General features: G+C 48.8%; 5 protein-coding genes across 5 annotated transcripts; 2 read left to right on the forward strand and 3 right to left on the reverse strand.

Annotated features, from left to right (window-relative positions):
- Positions 1 to 235: 235 nt before the first annotated feature.
- On the reverse strand, positions 236 to 1,353 carry M421DRAFT_199519 (uncharacterized protein). Its single transcript, XM_033588094.1, has 2 exons — positions 1,255 to 1,353; positions 236 to 1,011 (listed from the first exon to the last, which is right to left on the reverse strand). Exon 2 carries the CDS (start codon positions 998 to 1,000, stop codon positions 527 to 529), a length of 474 nt encoding a protein of 157 aa, XP_033453775.1. The 5' UTR covers positions 1,001 to 1,011; positions 1,255 to 1,353; the 3' UTR covers positions 236 to 526.
- Positions 1,354 to 5,565: 4,212 nt separating this feature from the next.
- M421DRAFT_52252 (uncharacterized protein) lies at positions 5,566 to 5,805 on the reverse strand (the record flags this gene model as incomplete). The annotated part of the gene is made up of 1 exon (XM_033595005.1): positions 5,566 to 5,805. A coding segment is annotated over one exon (240 nt), but the record flags the coding sequence as incomplete, so codon positions are not given.
- A 453-nt stretch (positions 5,806 to 6,258) lies between these two features.
- On the forward strand, positions 6,259 to 7,099 carry M421DRAFT_415869 (uncharacterized protein). The gene is made up of 2 exons (XM_033590862.1): positions 6,259 to 6,838; positions 7,014 to 7,099. The coding sequence occupies exon 1, from the start codon at positions 6,403 to 6,405 to the stop codon at positions 6,604 to 6,606; it is 204 nt and encodes a 67-aa protein (XP_033453777.1). The 5' UTR covers positions 6,259 to 6,402; the 3' UTR covers positions 6,607 to 6,838; positions 7,014 to 7,099.
- Positions 7,100 to 14,067: 6,968 nt separating this feature from the next.
- Positions 14,068 to 14,727, forward strand: M421DRAFT_26767 (CENP-B protein; the record flags this gene model as incomplete). The annotated part of the gene is made up of 2 exons (XM_033588758.1): positions 14,068 to 14,361; positions 14,416 to 14,727. Coding segments are annotated over 2 exons (606 nt in total), but the record flags the coding sequence as incomplete, so codon positions are not given.
- A 2,747-nt stretch (positions 14,728 to 17,474) lies between these two features.
- On the reverse strand, positions 17,475 to 19,077 carry M421DRAFT_51912 (MFS general substrate transporter; the record flags this gene model as incomplete). The annotated part of the gene is made up of 2 exons (XM_033594977.1): positions 17,475 to 18,308; positions 18,361 to 19,077. The coding sequence occupies 2 exons, from the start codon at positions 19,075 to 19,077 to the stop codon at positions 17,475 to 17,477; spliced, it is 1,551 nt and encodes a 516-aa protein (XP_033453779.1).
- Positions 19,078 to 19,306: the final 229 nt, after the last annotated feature.

The following is a 19,306-nucleotide window of genomic DNA, read 5'->3' on the forward strand; positions in this document are numbered from 1 at the left end:
CTGCCTACATCGAGAAGGCTGCATCTCCTCGGATCCGGGCGAAGATAAGCCCCGCACTTGTTCCTGAGCTCCCGTATGCTAGTCTATCGCAAAAGTATGCATGTGAAAGTGCATCCATACAGGAGTTCATCCGTATATGCCCGACTTGTATATGAGGGAGGTCGGCCAGACTTGATCCTGGGCTTGGTCAGTTCTTTGTGGATGCTACGTCTGGTAGGAATTCATTAGCATTTGTTATGTGCCAGAAGTCATCTGCAAGAATCACCGACTGTGTCGCGTCGGGTCTGTTGTGCTGCACTGTTATATCCAGAATTTGGCCTCGCACAAGTGCATCGAATAATCGTGCAACCGGCTTCCGTAGTATATGTCGAAATTGTTGTGTTGTGTCAGTAGAGTGGACCTGAACGCCTCGGCTCGTATATTATATAACGAAATGGATCTGTCTGCTCTCTCAGTACCACAAGTGTAACAAAATCCCTCAATATGTGAAAGGTGAAACTGTCCTCGGGAACCTCCTCAGCAGGACTCACGAAGCTTTCTTCAGAGCCTCTCCCGTCGCCCTTAGCAGCAACTCTCTATCCTCTCCGGTCATGTTATCGACCTTCTCGACAAGAAGCTTCTTGAGAAAGAGATTCTCTTTGCGCAACCCTTCGTTCTCGGACTCCAGCTTTCTCGTCTTTTCCTGCATCTCCCTGCTTGTTTCCATCAGGTGCTGCTCTCGCTGCTTCTTCTTTTGCCGAAAGCGTGCGGATGCTGCTTGGTTACGCTTTCGTTTGTCCTCGTCGGTCTCTATGACAATAGAATCCGCCATCGTACCCGCCTGGGGATCAGGGCTGGTAGCTGATGAGGTTGAAGTCGCAATGCTGTCCGGATAAGGGGTGCGATATGCATTCATATTGTAGCCGGCTGTCACTGGGGAGAAGCCTTGAAGATCATCGATGATGTTGACATCGGGCTCGTACTGTGACGGGAGGTGTGTCGACATAGGGCCCGGGGGCATCGTGTGCAGGCCTTGGGAGCGCGTTAGTGGTCGTGCCATCGCGGAAAACGAGCATAAGAAGACATGCGGAAAACATCGCTGCGTGTTGATGACCTAAAACCAACTGTTGATCATAAGCTCCCTAGATGCCGTGCATAGGCACCTACCTAAGCTGGTGAATGTCCCTCAAGGTGTTAAGGTCACGTGACATTGCGTGCTTGCCTCGGAAATGACGCCATGCAGAATCGGCAACCCAAAGGCATGGGGATACAAACCATGAGCTGGGAGTGCAGGTAGTAGAAGCCACCGTAAATGACGATGAATGATGTAAACGTAACCGTACGCAGGGCAAGAACGTGGTAGGAAAGGTTGCGCTTACTTGGGAGCGAGGGCGGGCCGTTGTGCGCATATGCAAACATGTGGCCGTGTACATAGCTGCTGTCTTGCCCTGATAGATGCAGTGTCCCTGGGGCTCGATAGTCGCGGTCGTCATGGAAGAGTGTGGTTGCGTCTAGCATCTCGTATCGATCACGTCCAGACGAATTCCCACTCGCAGACACGTCGGTGAAGATCTGCTGTCCAAATGTTGAATGAAAGGTTTCCGGCATTCCTCTCCATCTGCGATACGCGCTCTGCAGTCTCAGTCGTTTCGTTCAATTGTGCTGTGGTTGAGGGTGGATGGTTGTTGATGAAGCTCGGACGAGATAACTAGCTGACATGCGGTGCCGCGGAGCGGGTGCGATGGTGTGCTACCCTATAAAACTGGCAGCTTGAGCAGACAACGATGTCGCCAAGCAGTGCGCTAGTCTTCTGCCTGCATGCCGCCATCTTGAAAGATATGTGTCTCAGCGGGGGTCGAAGTTGGCGATCATGCGTTATGGCCTATGGGCATATTGCGCTATATCTCCTGTAAGGTTTGTGGTGCCTCCACGCTTTTACATAAGTACTAACTATGCCCTGTGTAGAGGCATTATTGTGGAGATGAGCAATTCTGGCTGCGGCCCTCGTTGTCTAGACCTGTTATTGTTGCGCGGCCGCGTCGTCCGATCCCAGTGGATAGGCCAAAGCGAGTCGGCGCCTAGAACCTGATTAGCAGCCACATCTGAGTCGAGTGTATTCTCGACATAACGTGCTCGTCCAACGTTAAGTCATTTCGAGAGAGAATTTTTAAGCCACGATGTCCCGATAAAGGCCGCCCGGCCAGCAGCTCGCGGTCCCCGGTGGTACGAGCCGACAAATGCACAGTGTCAGCCCCGAATCCCCGATTGATAAGGATTCTAGGACCCAGCTGACACAACGTTGAGAACCCACCACTGTCTACGGCACGCACTCGAGTAAGCATCTCAGTACATCCAGCGGCTTGCAGTGCCATAATCGATGCCTTAGCTGGCACCTTCCGCCTGTTGTCAGGCTGCGTACAATACTGAGCTTCTGAATCATCATCCATACCAGAGGCTGAACAGTGTATCTCCGGAAAATAGTGTGCAGGGCATTGCAACCGACAAGCTCAAGTTCGATGCGCTTTGCGAAGTCTTGGTCGGGTCCGTATGAGCAGGCTGTTTCCATTCACATCGATCCCTGCAGTATGGAGAGTGTCAGAGTCCTAAATACAAGGCAGAGGCCAAATCCCTGATAAGGTGAGCAGTGATATGTGGTCCAGAGCTCCTGGTAGAATCCAGTCCTCCTTTAGCCTGGATGCCAGAAACAGAGGTCAAGAATCGCATGCTAGCTCGACACGGCTTGAGCCTTCACATATGGTCAATTGAGTGCCACGCCATTGCCTTCAAGCAATCATCGTGCATGCAAGTGCGTTCAGGAATGCAACACAGTTGGGGATGCAGAAGCCGACTGTTCACCTGACTTCCGAGATGACAGTAGCCACTGCCAGGCTCCAGCGGCTAACATGCTACCAATGGGCATCCGGACGCTTGCCGTAGACTGCCAAAAAGGAGAAATGCAGGGCTTTGAAAGCCTTCTGTCACCCGTTCTGGCTCCATATGAGCCCAATGACGAACAGCTCACTCGGCTTTGGCACTTGCAAGCCTCACACCGAGGCTTGGATGCGTGGTAAGCATTGCAGAATGCCGTCCAACAAGGGCCACACGTTTGTTGACCATTATAGACCGTGGTCACCTCTCACTACGAGATGTACCTCAGCAGGCGCAACTCAAGCAGAGTGCCGCTGCAAAGAGAGGAAGAGCCCAGGCTGTAGGATGCTGCATGTATGGAGTTAAGGCTCGGTAGCTGGGGCAATCCGAGTTAGCGTACCAACAGCCGTGTTTTTCGTACGAAGCGGTGTACATTCCAGCGGATTCTCCCGCAGCAAGCGTGTACTTGTAATTTTGACTTTGCCGGGTTCGAAGGTCTGTCGTACGCAAGCTGCATGGGAGATAGGAGCTATGGATCGTTCTTTACAATGGAACATCCACCACAGAGGAACTGCGCCCACGTGGATCTGGTAGATGGTACGCGTGAGATTCACTTCCCGAGCCTCGGTGGGTACTCGTTGTTGAGGGCCGCAACATAATTGTTGAGAGCTGAGAGCGATCACGTCCGGTCTCCACTGCTCGGTGGTTTGGTGGGTTCGGAGCAACGAACTATATCCGGATCCTCACTAGTGCAGAATTTCTATCTGTGGCACCACAATTTCTCGTGGAAGTCGGGTGGCGTTAGCAGGCGCACTGAAGAGCGACGCTGTGGATGTGACCTGAATCATGTATTGGATAGCCATCCGGACTCCATAGACGTGATTCTTCCATCCTCGCCTCTACCAACTCGTTAGCATTTGTTCTAGAAATCAAATACACTGAGCCCATGGAAGTACGGATACACAGTCGAATAGCTGAGCAAACAGTTCTTATCTACGAGGATGCGATGTTCTTTGGACTTCGTCCGGATTTATATCCAGTAGCGGGCGTGATTCACGGTGGAGAGTGCTCGTTGGGCAGCGGAAAGGCCGCACGGACGGCGACAACGCTCTTGAGCTCGTCTAGTATAGGCTTAAAAGGCGCCATGACGTTAGGAGTAGGTGGCTAAAGCGACGGTAAGTCTTCAGCTGGGCTTTAAAGCAATCACAAAAGGTGGGTGACAGCTGATGAATGACTGACGTGGTCCGGCTCGTCGAAGATGGGCAAGGGCCCTAGCGTCACCGGTAGCGACGGCCCGACCCCGATGGTCCGCTCGATGGTTAACCCCCACCTCGCCATCTAACCATCGATAACTTTAATCCAACTGCATGCTGATCTTCAACCAGTCGATTACCTCGTACTAACGGGGCAATGCTTGGTCATATGATGTCTGCACATAGTTCTTTGAAAAAGGACACTCAGGATGAATGAAAGCGCTCCTTGATCCTTTTCTCTCACCTCTTGCTGGGTTATGATGACTAAATCATGATCCGCAGAGTTCTGCATGCTGACACTGATATTTGAAAGCCTTATCATGCAAGTCAAATGTTCATGAATATGCTCGAGAGGAAGCGCTGGACCAGCAAGGTAGGATGCCAGGTGTTCTCCAGCTCAGTGGAGCTAGATACATGCTTTGTAGCCGTTTCTGAACATGACTGATATGGTAATGGTTACGGCTGTGGACATGGTGGCGGTGGCGAGAGATGGAGAGTAGAGTGCTTTCAAGAAAGCCTGGGCTTGGAGGGAAGATAGAGAAGGGATAGGCCTTTGGCGGCGAAGCAGGATTGCGCCCGAGAGAGGTATCGTCGATGGTTCTGAGGAGGTGGTTGGAAAGAAACGCGATTCCCAGGTGCTTCGCGCAACCAGCTATACACTAGGCCCGTTCCCTTCTTGCAGTGAAGCTGAACAGCTATTGCCGTACAATTGACTTTGTAAGAAGTGAAAACTCTGAGCTTTGAGGGACATTCAGTGGTGAAGATCCAACTCGCATGGCGCTCATTATGAATTCCCTTGTTATTGATACCACAATAGTTAGGCTGACAGTTTCAATTACATGGGAGTAGTTTCGTTGTGTTGCTGTCGTTGGGTTCCGTGTGCAAGGTCCTCGTGTTGAAGCTGGTCCCGAGCTGCTCCACCACCCCAACACAGCACCACGCCGCACAACACCATCCTGCCGAGAGCCTTCCTACAACGCGCAAGAACTTTTTCGAAGCACCTCGAGACTTACCGTATACCTCATCGACCTCTCATTCTTTCTCTTTCCATCCTCCGCACCTCTCCCAAAAGCATACGTGCACGTCTTGCCGCTCTCGGGGATCTCCTCTTACTTCTCTAACCGACCATACCGCTGTGTCGGGAGCGCAACGATCATGCAGAAGACGGCTCGAAGGCTCCAAGGTCGTTGTGCAGAGGAGCTTTACCTGCAGTCTCCCGCTCAAACACCTGTTCAAGCCAGGCAAGGCCAACTTCGTCATTGGACTAGCCAGAGGGCGTTGCAGTAGCAAAAACTGAGTCTCTTCCTACGTCCAGGTCCTCTAACTAGGACTGCTTTAGGCCGTTAGGCTTGCCTGTGAAGATGATGCCTGGCAACAGCGTTAAACCATCAGCGCAGATTGCTGCAAGTATTGTTACCCACTCTCTATTGCTATCCTGCAGGCTCTGGCGCTTACCTTTACTATCCTAAGTTGCCTTACTAAACACCCTCTTGCTCCTATTTACTAATCTAATTGCAAGGCCCTTCTTATCTATATTATACGTGTGCCGCGGCTTAATAGAGTATTTGTTAGTCTTAGACTGCAGAAGATTGAAATAGTATAAGCACTTTTTGCTATCATCAGCGTTGTGACGCGAAGCGTCTATAGCGGATGCCCATTTGTATGTGAGCGTTTTGTGGTGACAGTGCAGGAACTGAGTAACCCAGGCATTTTCTAACGTAGCGATGAGCTATTTTAGACGCGAAATTTTATACTATTTGCCTTGTGGGTGGTAGCCCTTAACTAGAAAGGCCCTCTATGTATTTGCAGAGCTAGTGTTCTTGTTGTGGGCTGATATTTCGCTGTGACGAGTATCCTTCTTCACGCGACGAGCACACGCGTCGGTGCCGCTGCGACAGGGTGGATAGCAATACTGTGGTTTGATCAGCATTTTGAGGAGGCAAGTTCACCAGCTGCATCTGCTGCGTCACAGGCTTCAAGCGCAGCCTCTAAATCCATGCCGTTGTTGTGTTATAGTGTGGAGGAAATTCGTATGTTATGGTGAAACCGTGCACTCAATGCACGCCGTCAGTCAATGCACGCGCATCACCAAAACGGGCTACATAGACTTGAGGCTGTAAAGCCACACACAATAGCTTTTATTACAAGATAACTTAGTGGAGCACTCTACCAACGCACAGAACAAACTTTCTTACCAGTACTTTCTTAGCTAAAGGATTTTGCAGCTACAAGTGTTAGTTTAGTGTGGAGGTGTTGGCGTACGCGCTATGCGCGAGGCACCACCTACATTATCGCTAGCACTATGCTTCTGCTTCTTCATTGGAGCTACTTTCTCCAGAGCCTTGCGTTTGCCTATAGAGGGCTTTTGTATAGCCTTTTAAGAGTCACGAGCTTGATTTTGGTGCTCTCTCTCTGCCTTGCGTTTGGCAACTTCTGTCAGGCTGGGCATATGGCGAAGCCACCTCTGACCCGTGACAGGCCAGGCATGTGGCAAAGCCACCTCTGACCCATGACACCAAGGCTTGTAGCAAAGCTACCTCTGACCTGTGCCTTACGATATCAGTACTGTTCCGGCATAGGCTCAACATCAGTGTGAGCCATGTTACCTTTTGGTTTGCTTGTCTCAGTGGCCGGAGCTGAGGCTTGACAACTTCCTTAGCCTTCTCTGCCTTCAGCTGTTTGCGCTCTATTTTCTCTCTTACACGCGCATCACGCTTCTTCTGCGCTATCTTTACACTGTATAGCTAATTAGCTTTAGCAAGCTCCTTCATATCAGCCTTTTCCTCCTTATCTGTCTCCTGCTTATCCTTTATAAGCCTTATACCGGTCTTAGCTTCTCTAAATAAATAAGGGGTCCACATTATTGAAGGCCCCTAGTACTTATAGTGTTGTAACAGGTCTAGAGACTTACCTTTTGTCTTTGTCCTTTTCTTGACAGTAAGACTGTTAAGCAGACCCTTATTCTTGCTCTGCAGAAGCGTGTTCTGTATAGCTATGTAGTAGAGCAATTGCTAAACAATAGATGGGTCCTTCTCTAGTAAGGCACCACTTAACATGCCTTTTATAACTGTATTTAGTTTTGTAAAGAAAGTAGGGGAAGGACTAGACTACTTTCTTCCTAGTCTAGAAAGACCTAGACAAATCTAGACTAGCTTTGTCCAAAAAGGAAGCGTATAGCCTAATAGAGGAAAGATAGGATTATGTAATATAATAGACAAGTTATTATATTAGATACTAGGTAGATATTCCTAGGCTAGGTACAGAGCGAACAGAGGGGGGAGAGGCAGAGGTATTTATGCTTCCTCTCCTCTGTCTGTATTTCTAAGCAGAAAATTCTAGACTCTTCTAGGTAGGTCTACTTAGTAATCTATGCTTAGTATTGCTGCATATACAAGCAAGATTACATAGGTGCATGCGTAATTGTATATGTTAGCATCTACAAAGTAGGCTACTCTATTTGTAAGCAGAGGATCTAGAACATTCTCTAGTTACTAAAAATAGAGAACAACATATCTTAAGAAGGAGAGGAGATATAACGTACCCCATGGGCGAGCGAGCCACTTTTGCCAAGCCCCCACCAAAACCCAACCTATTATAGCCCAAAACACCACACTTTGGTGCTCTGTAGCAGACTACAGCATATAATATCATTCAGAGACTACTTCTACATCAATCTTGCACGTTCGCGCGTTGTGGCCAGTTTGATTGCACCTTCTGCAGCGCCTTTGGGTTGGCTCACCCTCTTGAGCGCGCACCTGCTTCTTTGCCTTCTTCCCATCACTACGCGCCCCAAACTCCTTTAGAGCTGCCAGTCGCTGCCCATCTCCAACTATTAGGGTCCCTACCTTCTGAACCTGCTTTCTTTTGTGTGATTTTTGTTGCGTGGCGGCCTTATTAGCTGCTCAAAGCTTGCTAATTTCCTATTAGGCTAAAACTAGCTTATAGGATAGAATTACTCCCCCCTTTGCATAGTGCTTAAGCGCGCTTAGAACAGAGTTTAGTGAGCTACCCTGCTGCTTCTTATACTTCTCTTAAATTAGAGTTAATTGCGACCTAAATTCTAGGGTATTGCTAGGGCATGCTGTTAGTAGGGAGTGGTAGTGATAGAGTCTGCAGCTTCACATCAAGGGTTAAAATAACCTGTTCTAGGTTAAAGGGGACTAATCTAGCACCTTAGAACCCTCCTTAGATGTTGCTAGGAGTAAACACTACATTGTAGGCTGCTTTAAAGCATAGGAGGAACTTAGTCTTTGTAAGGTAGGTGATCTAGTTGTGTATAAGCATTTCAGCTTAGCGCCTATACGCCTTCTTTAAAGGGGCAAAACAACCTACATTAAGTGGCTGTAGGAGGTGTGATAAGTGAGGAGGCATATATATAGTAACAATCCTGTTATCCTTGCAGTATTGCTAGAATTAGAGCGAGTTGTGGCTCTTGTAGCCATTAATAACTAGCAGTTAGTAGGTAGTAGGTACTAACAGTTCGCTCCTTTGTATGCGTGTTAAAGTGCTTTAACTACTTAAGACTAAGCTTATTAGTAGTCTAGCTATTACTAGAGACTCTAATAACCTAATCCTAGGGCAGGTCTTCCTCCTTGTACTAGCTAGAGAGGTGGCGGCGTACCTTAAAGATAATAAAGGGTGGAATAGCCTATCCTTTCACATTAATGCCCTGTATAACTGTTGTCTACTCCTAGTTGCCTTGCTAGACTGTCTTTGGCCTTCCTTGTCTCTCTAAAGCTATAACAACTGCTCCTAGGGAGATCTAGCCTATTATAAAGCCTGTCTTATTAAAGTTGTAGGTATTGTCATCCTGGATGCTATACTTGGCTTTAATGTTAGCTACTAGGCTAAACCAGCCCTGCACAACCCCTGAGTCCTTGCAGAGGGCTCTCTTGTAGTTGTACTTGCGATTAAACTTGACTTTAAGCTCTGGCTGACGCTTTACAAACATACTAGGCCAGTTCATGCCAACAGGGCCTAGATTGCGCTCAGCACGCAGAGAATTGGCTATAGCAGCCACATCTGCCAGCCGGGGGCCAAATCCTCGCGCGTCTAGCTCAAGTATGTGCTTAACAGTTACCCTCTCCTCGTTATTATCCAACCTTCGTGAGTTGGGCATGGTATTGCCTCGTGAAGGTCGTCCAGTGTGTCAATGGCTTAGCGTGCTTCAAGGCACTTTGTAGATAGCTGCAGCGCGTTGCTGGGAGAGATTCGCGTCTTGTTTAAGAGCTTGAAGCGCAAGCTGTACCTGAGCTTCTTGAGACGCGTTAATAATAGGTTGTTGTTGAGACATTGGTATAGAAAGGGTACTTTGGTGGGGGCTTGGCAAAAGTGGCTCGCTCGCCCATGGGCCCATGGGGTACGTTAGGCTTTGTAAACACACCATTCTAATCCTCTCTTTTAAGAGATTATGATAACAATGCTTAGGTAAGCATAGCGCTATACCTAAGAAGGAAATACGCTAGAGAAAGACTATAAGAACAAAGTCTTATAACTTTACAATATCAAGAAAAGCAAGTTCCACATTATAAGGACAAAGTATCTAGGTTATATCCTTACTAACTAAGGAAGTAAGGTTAACCCTAACAAAGTAGAAGCCTTATAAAACTAGGAGCAACCTATAACTGTAACGGGCTAGGCCCGATGGTAGCGCCTCGGCGCTCGCCGGCCTCGGCTAACCTCCGAGAGGAGGTGCCTGCACAGCTGTACCCCTGGTCAGGAGATCCTAATCTTGACTAATCGTGACACCTCCGCACGGACATAAAAGTCTGCAGACCTCCGCCTGCAGCCACCCCTCAACAAATCCATTTGATTCATACTTGCAAATAGCCCGCAGAGGCCAGCTCCTTACAATAACTATTAACGTACTCTATCACCGAGCCGGTCATATCACCGAACCGGTCACTTAAAATCCCACCAAAAAACACAGAAACCATACCCCTGCATCTCAATAACTACTTAATGGAATCTTCTAAAAACTTCAGAATAGAGCTACATCTATACTAATAAAACTATTTAAAAGTCTTAGACTAATAGCTAGTATAGATGTTGAGATAGCCTGCAGCTACCCCTGTATTTTAGTATCTTCTAAACAACATCTGCAATATAGGGCTAAGCACTCTAAGACTTTTAAACAGTCTTATTAGTATAGATGCAGCTCTATTCTGAAGTTTTTAGAAGATTCTATTAAGTAGTTATTGAGATGCAGGGGTATGGTTTCTGTGTTTTTGGGTGGGATTTTAAGTGACCGGTTCGGTGATATGACCGGCTCGGTGATAGAGTACGTTACAGGTGTAAGGTTATTTCTAGGATTTACAGGTTTCTATTAACAATTTGTACCTAATTTCTCTTGCATAGCTAAGATATCAATTGTATTATAAAGCCTATCTATCCCCTTTAATTAGACTATAGAGTGTAATGTTGCTTTTAAGCACCTTAAAGTTGTAACGACGCAGGCAAGAAGAGAGATATCTAGAATAACGTGTTCTATCAGTAAGCTGCGCATATCAGTATCCTGCGCACCCCACCAAAACGCGCTCAACGCGTCTTATCTCATCAACTATGACACCACATCAACTACCCGTACAAAGTTCAAAAGAAGGCAGGTTAAGCCTTGCTATTGCTTCTTTTCAAAATAATCCTTATCAATCTAAACGTTGCCTTGCTGCAGCCTACGATGTTCCAGAATCAACACTGCGGACGCGTCTTAAGGGTATCTGTCCTAAACACGAGACAACATCAGTCAACCAAAAGCTCAGCCCTATTGAAGAGCAGTCCCTTATTCAGTGGATCTTAGACCTTGACCGTCGCGGGTTTCCACCCCAGATTATTGACGTACGACGTATGGCAGACGCGCTACTCGCTGGCCGCGGCCAAGATCCTCCTCCCCCACCTATCGGCAAGTGCTGGGTGTCACGCTTCATCAACCGTCAGCCAGAGCTTCAGACAAAATGGAATAGGAAATTCCACTCTCAGAGGGCACGCTGTGAAGATCCTGTCAGGATTAGCGCGTGGTTCAGGCTGGTAGAGGAGACACGCCTCACATATGGGATACCTGATGAGGACGTCTACAACTTCGATGAGACTGGGTTCATGATAGGGGTGGCTTCAACGTCAAAGGTAGTCACCAGCTCTGACACAGTTGGTCGCGCTACTGTCGTTCAGCCAGGCAATCGCGAGTGGGTGACGACAATTGAGTGTGTCAACGCGTCAGGTTGGTCTATCCCACCCTTCTTGATACTAGCAGGGAAGCTCCACCAGGCCAGCTGGTATCAAGACCTCCCACCTGACTGGACTGTTGCTGTTAGTGACAACGGCTGGACAACAGATGAGCTAGGCCTTGACTGGGTGAAGCACTTCAACAGGCACACACAGACTCGCTCATCAGGTGCTCGTCGGCTACTCATCCTTGATGGTCACAGCAGCCATGCTACACCTGAGTTTGATCAGTACTGTGCAGACAACCTAATCATCACTCTCTGTATGCCTCCTCACACCTCACACCTCCTCCAGCCACTTGACGTTGGCTGCTACTCTCCTCTTAAGGTGCTGTACGGACATGAGGTGTCTGAGCTTGCCCGCCAGAGCATCTTCGATGTTGACAAGCTTGACTTCCTATGGATGTACCTGAGGATTAGACCAACTGCTCTATCAGAGAGCAATATCAAGGCTGGGTTTCAAGCTACAGGGCTTATCCCATTCAATCCAGAGCGTGTCCTAACGTGCCTTACTGTAGTTAGGACACCATCACCACCAGGGACAACAGCAGCAGATAGAGCGCCATGGACAGCAGAGACACCACGTACAGCTGACCAGCTTCAGCAGCAAGCTCGCCTTGTTCAAGATCTCCTTAAGCGTCAATCACAAAGCCCAACTAGTCAAGCTATCTCTCAGCTTGTGAAAGGCTGTCAGCTCGCAATGCAATCGGCAACAATCCTAGCTCAAGAGAATACAAAGCTACGTGCTTCAAACCAACGCCAGCAACGTAAGCGTCAAAGGCGTAGACAATATATAGCACAGGGAGGAGCTCTACAGGTTGAGCAAGCTCAATTACTAGTCTTACAGGCTGACAATGTGGTTGAAGAGGAGGTCCAGGCTGATGCTGCCCCGCGACGTCAGCGAGCACCACCAACGTGTAGCAAATGCCACGTGCAAGGCCACAATAGGACTCAATGTAGAGCTATCTAATCTATCTTGCTTCAAAACCTCACTTAACTTGACCATGTGGTTGTGGAGCAATTGCACGCTGAGTTGAGCGCGTTTTGGTGGGGTGCGCAGGATACTGATATGCGCAGCTTACTGATAGAACACGTTAGGTGTGAATCCGCTACGAGGCATATAGGAGTGCTAGGATGATAAGAACACTAGGATATATTCTCTACACCTATAGGTCTTGTACAAAAGGATATAGAAAAACTACTCTATAATGCTACAGTTCCTTGCTCCTTATATATAAGGGTTTAGTAGCAGTTTGGTGCAAGCTCATGCCATGCAACAAGGGCCATGGTCATGAGTCGCTGGAACCGTAACCTAGTGGTATCGGGTCACTGTTCGTAGCGCGTTGTTACAAAAGTAGCCTTACTGTTAATTCTAACCCTGTGCTATTTTAACCCTAAACACAATACAAAACTAGAGACTAATGCCTCTAATAGGGTGGTTGCAGGAGTGCTATTACAAAAACACCCTAACAGAAAATAGTACCTACATCGGGAAAAGTTTTTCGAAATCCGGCCTAGACCGGCCGTTGCTGACAGTCGTGGCATGGTCGTGCAACGGCCATTCAACGGCCCCAACGGCCCCAATTTGCGCCCAACGGCCCCAATTTCGCGCCAACGTTGCCAACAGCCAAAACGCTGAGTGCCCATATTCAACGAACTCGAAACGACGTTGCAACGTCGTTGCATGGCTACCCTCAGTGCTAGCACTAGCATTAAATATTCAAAAATTGCGAAATTTCACGTACAGATAGAGCGAAATTGTAGCTTCAAAATGAGCGAAAAATTATTATTGTAGGCCTACTACAACGCGAGTTATAGAGCGTTGAAGGTTTGTTTGTTGAAGGTTAGCGTTTTGAAGTTGCGACAGCACACCATGGCAGCTGCAGCTGCGCCCGCACACAACGTAGCAGCTGCAACAGCATACAGCATAGCACCTGCTGACCAATACACACACACACACACACACAGCAACAGCGCAACAGGAGCTTGCAGAACAGGCAGGCCTAGGCGTAAAATTCTTGGTTTACCTACTATTCTTAAATAATATTCTTATATTTTCTAACATTCAGGCTGCTAGAGCCCTAGCGAAGAATCTTAACTTAGTGTCTTGGCAAGGAACATCAAGCTTAAAACCTTCTACGCTTAATAACGTAAACCATCACCGAGCCGGCCATATCACCGAGCCGGCCACTTTTCCTTGGCACAACCAACTTTCTCCTCATCAAACAATGCCTCAACAACACAACGCAATTGCTATTCAAGAAGAAGGTAGAGTTAATCTTGCCCTTCAAGCCTATACGTTTGGCCAATTTAAGACCCTCCGGCGCGCTGCAGCAGCTTTTAACGTCAAACACCAGAGGCTCTCTGACCGACTCCACGGAATCACTCCACGCGCTCAAACCCAACCAAATTGCCAGAAGCTCACTACCACCGAAGAGCAGACGATTATCCAATATATACTTGACCTTGATTCGCGAGGATTTGCGCCCCGGCTGTGCGAGGTGGCAGATATAGCTGATAAACTGCTGGCTGTACGCGGTGGCAAGCCTGTTGGCAAGTGCTGGCCTGAGCGCTTTGTAACGCGTTCAGATGAGCTTAAAATGGCCTTCAATCGAGCCAAGGATAGGCAGAGGATACTCCAGGAAGACCCAGAGATAATTGGCGCGTGGTTCACGCTGGTAGAGGAGACCAAAGCCAAGTATGGTGTCCATGACGATGACATCCACAACTTTGATGAGACAGGCTTCCAGATGGGCGTAATTGGGTCTATGAAGGTTGTTACAGGCGCAGAGAGACGTGCAAGGCCTGATCTGATCCAACCAGGCGACCGCGAGTGGGTTACAGTGATCCAGAGCGTGTGCGCTGCTGGGTACGTGACCCCGCCCTTTATTATCTACAAGGGACGCGTCCACATCTCTGCGTGGTACGAGGAGACCTCAATACCGCGCAATTGGAAGCTCTCAGTCTCTGAGAACGGCTGGACCAACAACGCGCTTGGTCTAGAGTGGTTGAAGCACTTTGACGCGCATACAAAGGCGCGTCAGGTGGGGGGGTACCGGCTGCTCATTTTGGACGGCCATGAGAGCCACCTCAACCAGGATTTCAAGGACTACTGCCTTGAGCACAAGATCCTGACCCTCTGCATGCCTCCCCATTCGTCGCACATCCTCCAGCCGCTTGATGTAGTCTGCTTTTCGCCGCTGAAGCGCAAGTACTCGCAGCGCGTCAGAGACTTGGCACGCCGCCGCGTCTTCCACATCAACAAGGAAGGCTTCCTGCCCGCCTTTAGGGACGCGTTTTTAGACGTGTTTACGAAGGAGAACTGTCAAAAGGCCTTTGAGGCATCTGGGCTAGTCCCTATCAACGCGCAGGTTGTGTTAGATCGCCTTGAAGTGCGGCTGCGGACCCCACCAGAACCCCTCCTCCCAGAGACGCCGTGGCAGTCAAAGACTCCAAGCAATACCCATGAGTTTCAATCTCAATCAAAGCTAATACGCGACTCCTTCACTCGGTCACCAGTAACAGCCCAGGCTGGCTTCTCCCAGCTTATAAAAGGTGGTGAGCTAATGCTGCATGAAAATGCGCTTCAACGTGCTCGGATCCATGAGCTTGAAGAGCAGTTAGCAGAGATAACTAAGCGGAAATCACGCAAAAGGAAGCGGATCCAGCAGGGTGGTACTATGGAGTATGGGACTGCAGCAGCGCAGGTAGCTGTAGAGGCGTCTGTAGCTGCTGAGCGGTCAAAGAAGAGTCGTGGTGGTGGTGATCAAGAAAGAGCCCAACCAGCTCTACGGCGCTGTGGGAACTGTAGCAAGACTGGGCACAACGCGCGAACGTGTAAAAAGGATACAGAGGCATCTTCTGAATCAGATGTAAGTACAATGTACGCGTGCTCCTTGTTTAATAGTGATAAAATTGAAGATGCGTAAGATAAGTTGGTTGTGCCAAGGAAAAGTGGCCGGCTCGGTGATATGGCTGGCTCGGTGATGGTTTACGTTAACTATTCTATTACTAGGCCTATAATGTTGTTTAATAGCTTATTTTAAAGAGGAGACTTAGTAGTATATTAATATAAGAAAAGTATAGTTTATTAAGCAGAGCTACTATTGTAGCAGGATTAGGAGTTGTTGTGGCCATTGCAGCCGTTGGGACCGTTGGAGCCGTTAGCTCAAAATTGGCTGGACATTGAATGCACATTGAATGACTGTTGTAGGCCTACAAGTCCTACTGTTGCCCACAGTACAATGCCACGATTTCCCGATTTCGACAACGGAAAAACTTTTCCCGATGTAGTTGTGTTCTACAGCTTAGTCTTATCTAGTTTAGAGCTTAACTAGGAGATACACAATAAGGAGTTATTTGCCATACACTAAGCTTTTTACAAGTAGAGAGCAGAACTAACAAGTGCCTAATCTTGCATCTAAGTGTTCTCTAACTATAGAGCACTAGAGTACTTTATAACAACTAAAGTGCTTAGTGCAAGACAAGTTTGTTAGGCAGAGAATATAGCCCTGTTTAACTTCTAAATTAAGTATACTCTAGGTGCTAGCAATGCTAGAGCAGACATCTTAAGCTGTAGGGAACAAGATCTAAGTGACTTACAGGTTGCCCAGCAAGACAATTATTTACACGTTTTCCTAGGTCTGAATTAACTTAACACCTGTATTAACTCTAATCTCGCCTAGAAGTGCATAGGAGATCAACAACCTAACGCCCAAATCTACCTGCTTAGTACTAGCAAGCACTATACGGACCTAGACTTGTTAGAATTAATTAAAGCGTTACTATAGGACAACTAGACCATATTTGTCTGGTCAAGATCATCAATGCTCAATGCATCCGCCATTGTAAAGATATAGACCGCCAATGTAAGTGTTCCGGAGCGCATCGCAGAGATACCAATCACAATGGCGAGTCGCGAGAGACAAAGAACATAGGGTCTCGACGGTGCTGACGTCTTATATTACCTGCTATCGCTGCACGAACAGTGTGTTCACAGTGCTGACAGGCACTCGAAGCACCCAGATGCACATTGTTACTTCCTAGCTGGGACAACGACGTGACCAAATTCTCGTTTCTGCGCCAAGTTGGTGGAAGGGAGGCTGGCCATTTCCCAGCGGAGTGGGGGCGGAAACGTGCATCTACATGCTCACTCGTTGCGAGAGCCCCTACTGCTGGACGAGTTATGAAGTTGGTTCCTTACAGTATTCAACTCGCTCCTTCGATTTTGGCTTTCAGCACATCGCGCGGCTTTGTCGGTGGTCGATCTCCTGCTTTGCACAAAAGAATTCATACGGTAATCACACAATTGTGATTCGATGTCCAAGTAAGCATCTGCCAAGTGCACACTGCATAGGCTGCACGAAGCATAGCAACTGGGATAAACGCGAAAATACCACTATGTCATCGCACTCTGTTCGTGTAACAAGGGCCATGTCGAAAGCCTCGTTGAGACTGCCCGTGCGACGGGCAACTTCTCCGGAGTTTGTTGAAAACACCTTTAGGACCCGGGTACCAGCTGCAGAAGACCCGCTCTCACGCATGCACTTTGAGAGTACATCCTCTCTCATCTTTGCAGCGAGACAGAAAAAAAAGGATACATATTGCGAGATGCGTCTGACTGTCGTTGTGAAATGTTGCGCACAGCGCCGATCCGACCGCTGCAAGAAACTCTCTCATCATAATCTTCCTAGGCCACGGCTCGAAGAGTGGTTGAACAAAGTTGGCCGCTGTGGTCGTGAAATGAACGATACCGGTTTGGAATTTAGTACTGTAGCACAAAGAACAGCTCTGGTAATATCATTGTGACTGTTAGCTGAGCAACTGAGGATTCGTGGAGGATCGTGATAGTGTGACCGGACATTCTCTTGCGCGTCAGTATGCGTGGAGCATATATGGTTGCCACGCTGGATGAGGAAGCTGGATCGGTCGATGCTGTCACGTAATTGCCTGAAGCCGCGTGTTCAGTAATATTACGTAGGTATCTAGGTCTGCAGATGGCAACTACAGGTACGGAAGTAAGAGACGAGAGAGTTTTGCGTATATTGGCATGAGGTGAGGTTGCTTTAGTTCAGAGCTGCGTTGGGTTTTGGCTTCTAGTCACTTGGACCCTCGATGTCAGGGTTGTTCATTGTGTATATGCGCCAGTTCAGGACCTCTAATCCACTGTCTTGTCTCTGACAGCATCGAAGACCACCCTCTTTGGGTCTACGGCCTTGTCATCACCCCATTGGATCTCGTATCCGGCATCCTGCAGGTATGCCTTCCAATTCTCATCTTCTTCACCAAGATTGGGTGGGTGCGCCGGGATGAAGAACCATGCAACCAGCATACCCAATACCGCGAACCCAGACCCGATAAGGAAGACAGCCTGGTTACCACGCACAGTATCGTCGCCATAAGAGGCAAGGATGGGCTTAAAGACTGAGGTTCCTATCGCTGCGCCGGCTTTGCTGAACGCTGCGCAAAGACCCAGCATCTGACCTCTGATACTCGTGGGGAAAAATTCTGAGCTTGTCGCAACGATAGTCGCTCCTGGTCCAACCTCGCCAAGTGTGAGGAATAGGCCGTAAAGTACGATAAAAAGCGGGGTGATATTCTGAATGTACGGCAAACACCCGCCTAGGATGAAACCAAGACAAGCCTGCAGCCCAAAGCCCAGCGCCATTGTCTTCCTTCGCCCAATCCTGTCGGAAAGATAGCCGCCTATGAAGCCCCCTGGTAGGTAGAAGCAGTTGATCAACGTGCCCCAGCCATAAGACTTGACAAGGGAGTCGCCGGCGTTTACGGATGCAGAAATGGTCGAGCTGAACAGGCCGAATGGGTACGCGATGTAGTTGTAGATGAACCAGGCAAGTGCTGAGCCAAGAAGAGGCCGCCAGTAGCGTTTTATGGCAAGGTGGTAAGGAAGTATGGTGTTGCGCGCTGAGCTGCGGCGTTCGGCACTCGACATGGCCATGCGCCAACGGAACCAGAAGATGGAAATGGGCGGCTAGGTAAGATTAGCGGGTCTTATGGCTCGTGTCAGGAAGGGTAATGCCTACAATTACGCCAAGGGCAAAAGCAATTCGCCAGATCTTCTCGTAATGTGCTTCGCGCTCATGAAAGCATAGCAGCAGAAGAAGTGGGACAAGACCGGAGAACACGAAGCCCAGGGATGCCGAGACATCCGCCACCATGGCAAAGATGAAGCCTCGATGTTTGCGTGCGCTAGGAGAGTCGTCTGTAGACTCTGCAGTACCAGCTCCTGAGACCGGGTACTCGCCACCAGCTCCAAAACCAGCGATACCACGAGAGACGGTCAACATCCAGAAGAGGCCCTTGTCACTAGTTCCGTGTGACACGGCGGTCATAACAATACCGACGGAAAGGAAGAGGGTCGTTAGAACGGCGCCGGATTTGCGGCCCAATCGATCGCTGATAAATCCAAAGGAAAGCATGCCAAATATAAGACCGATGATGAAGGCGTTGGTGAGCTGCGACTGGGTCGCGACATTCAAGCTGTCTGGGTAGAGTGCTGTTAGGAGCAGCAGCAACTGCCCCATCAAGGCGCTATTGTAGGCGTCGCTGCCTATGGCCAAACCAGAGAAGAGTACCATGAAGAAGATGGATCTATTCGAGTACAAGATCGGCGCACGGCCTTCTTCGAAGTCGAGGTCGGCTGCGCGAGCTGCATGAGTCGTAGTATTCTCGCCCTTGTCTTTTTCTTTTGTGTCAACCTTCGTCTCCCTCTCTTGGGCTGGAGCAACTATGTCGTCCATCGTCGTAACTTCCTCGCGCGATTCGATTGTCCGGAAAGCCAGCGTGCGGGCGGTACTTGAGATGCCATCGTGAGCGCCGGTAATCTGCACGCCTTTGTACTGCCGATCTTTCGGAGAATGTCATCCTTATCGTGCTATCGTGGTTATAACGGCAGACGGCCGAGTTTCGGAAGCAGCATTGTCGTCTCAAGACGAGTGACGGGCGGAGACGCAGGAGTGGGGTGGGCAT

This window comes from Didymella exigua (genome assembly GCF_010094145.1).
Source record: "Didymella exigua CBS 183.55 unplaced genomic scaffold M421scaffold_2, whole genome shotgun sequence".
Classification (NCBI taxonomy): Eukaryota; Fungi; Ascomycota; class Dothideomycetes; order Pleosporales; family Didymellaceae; genus Didymella; species Didymella exigua.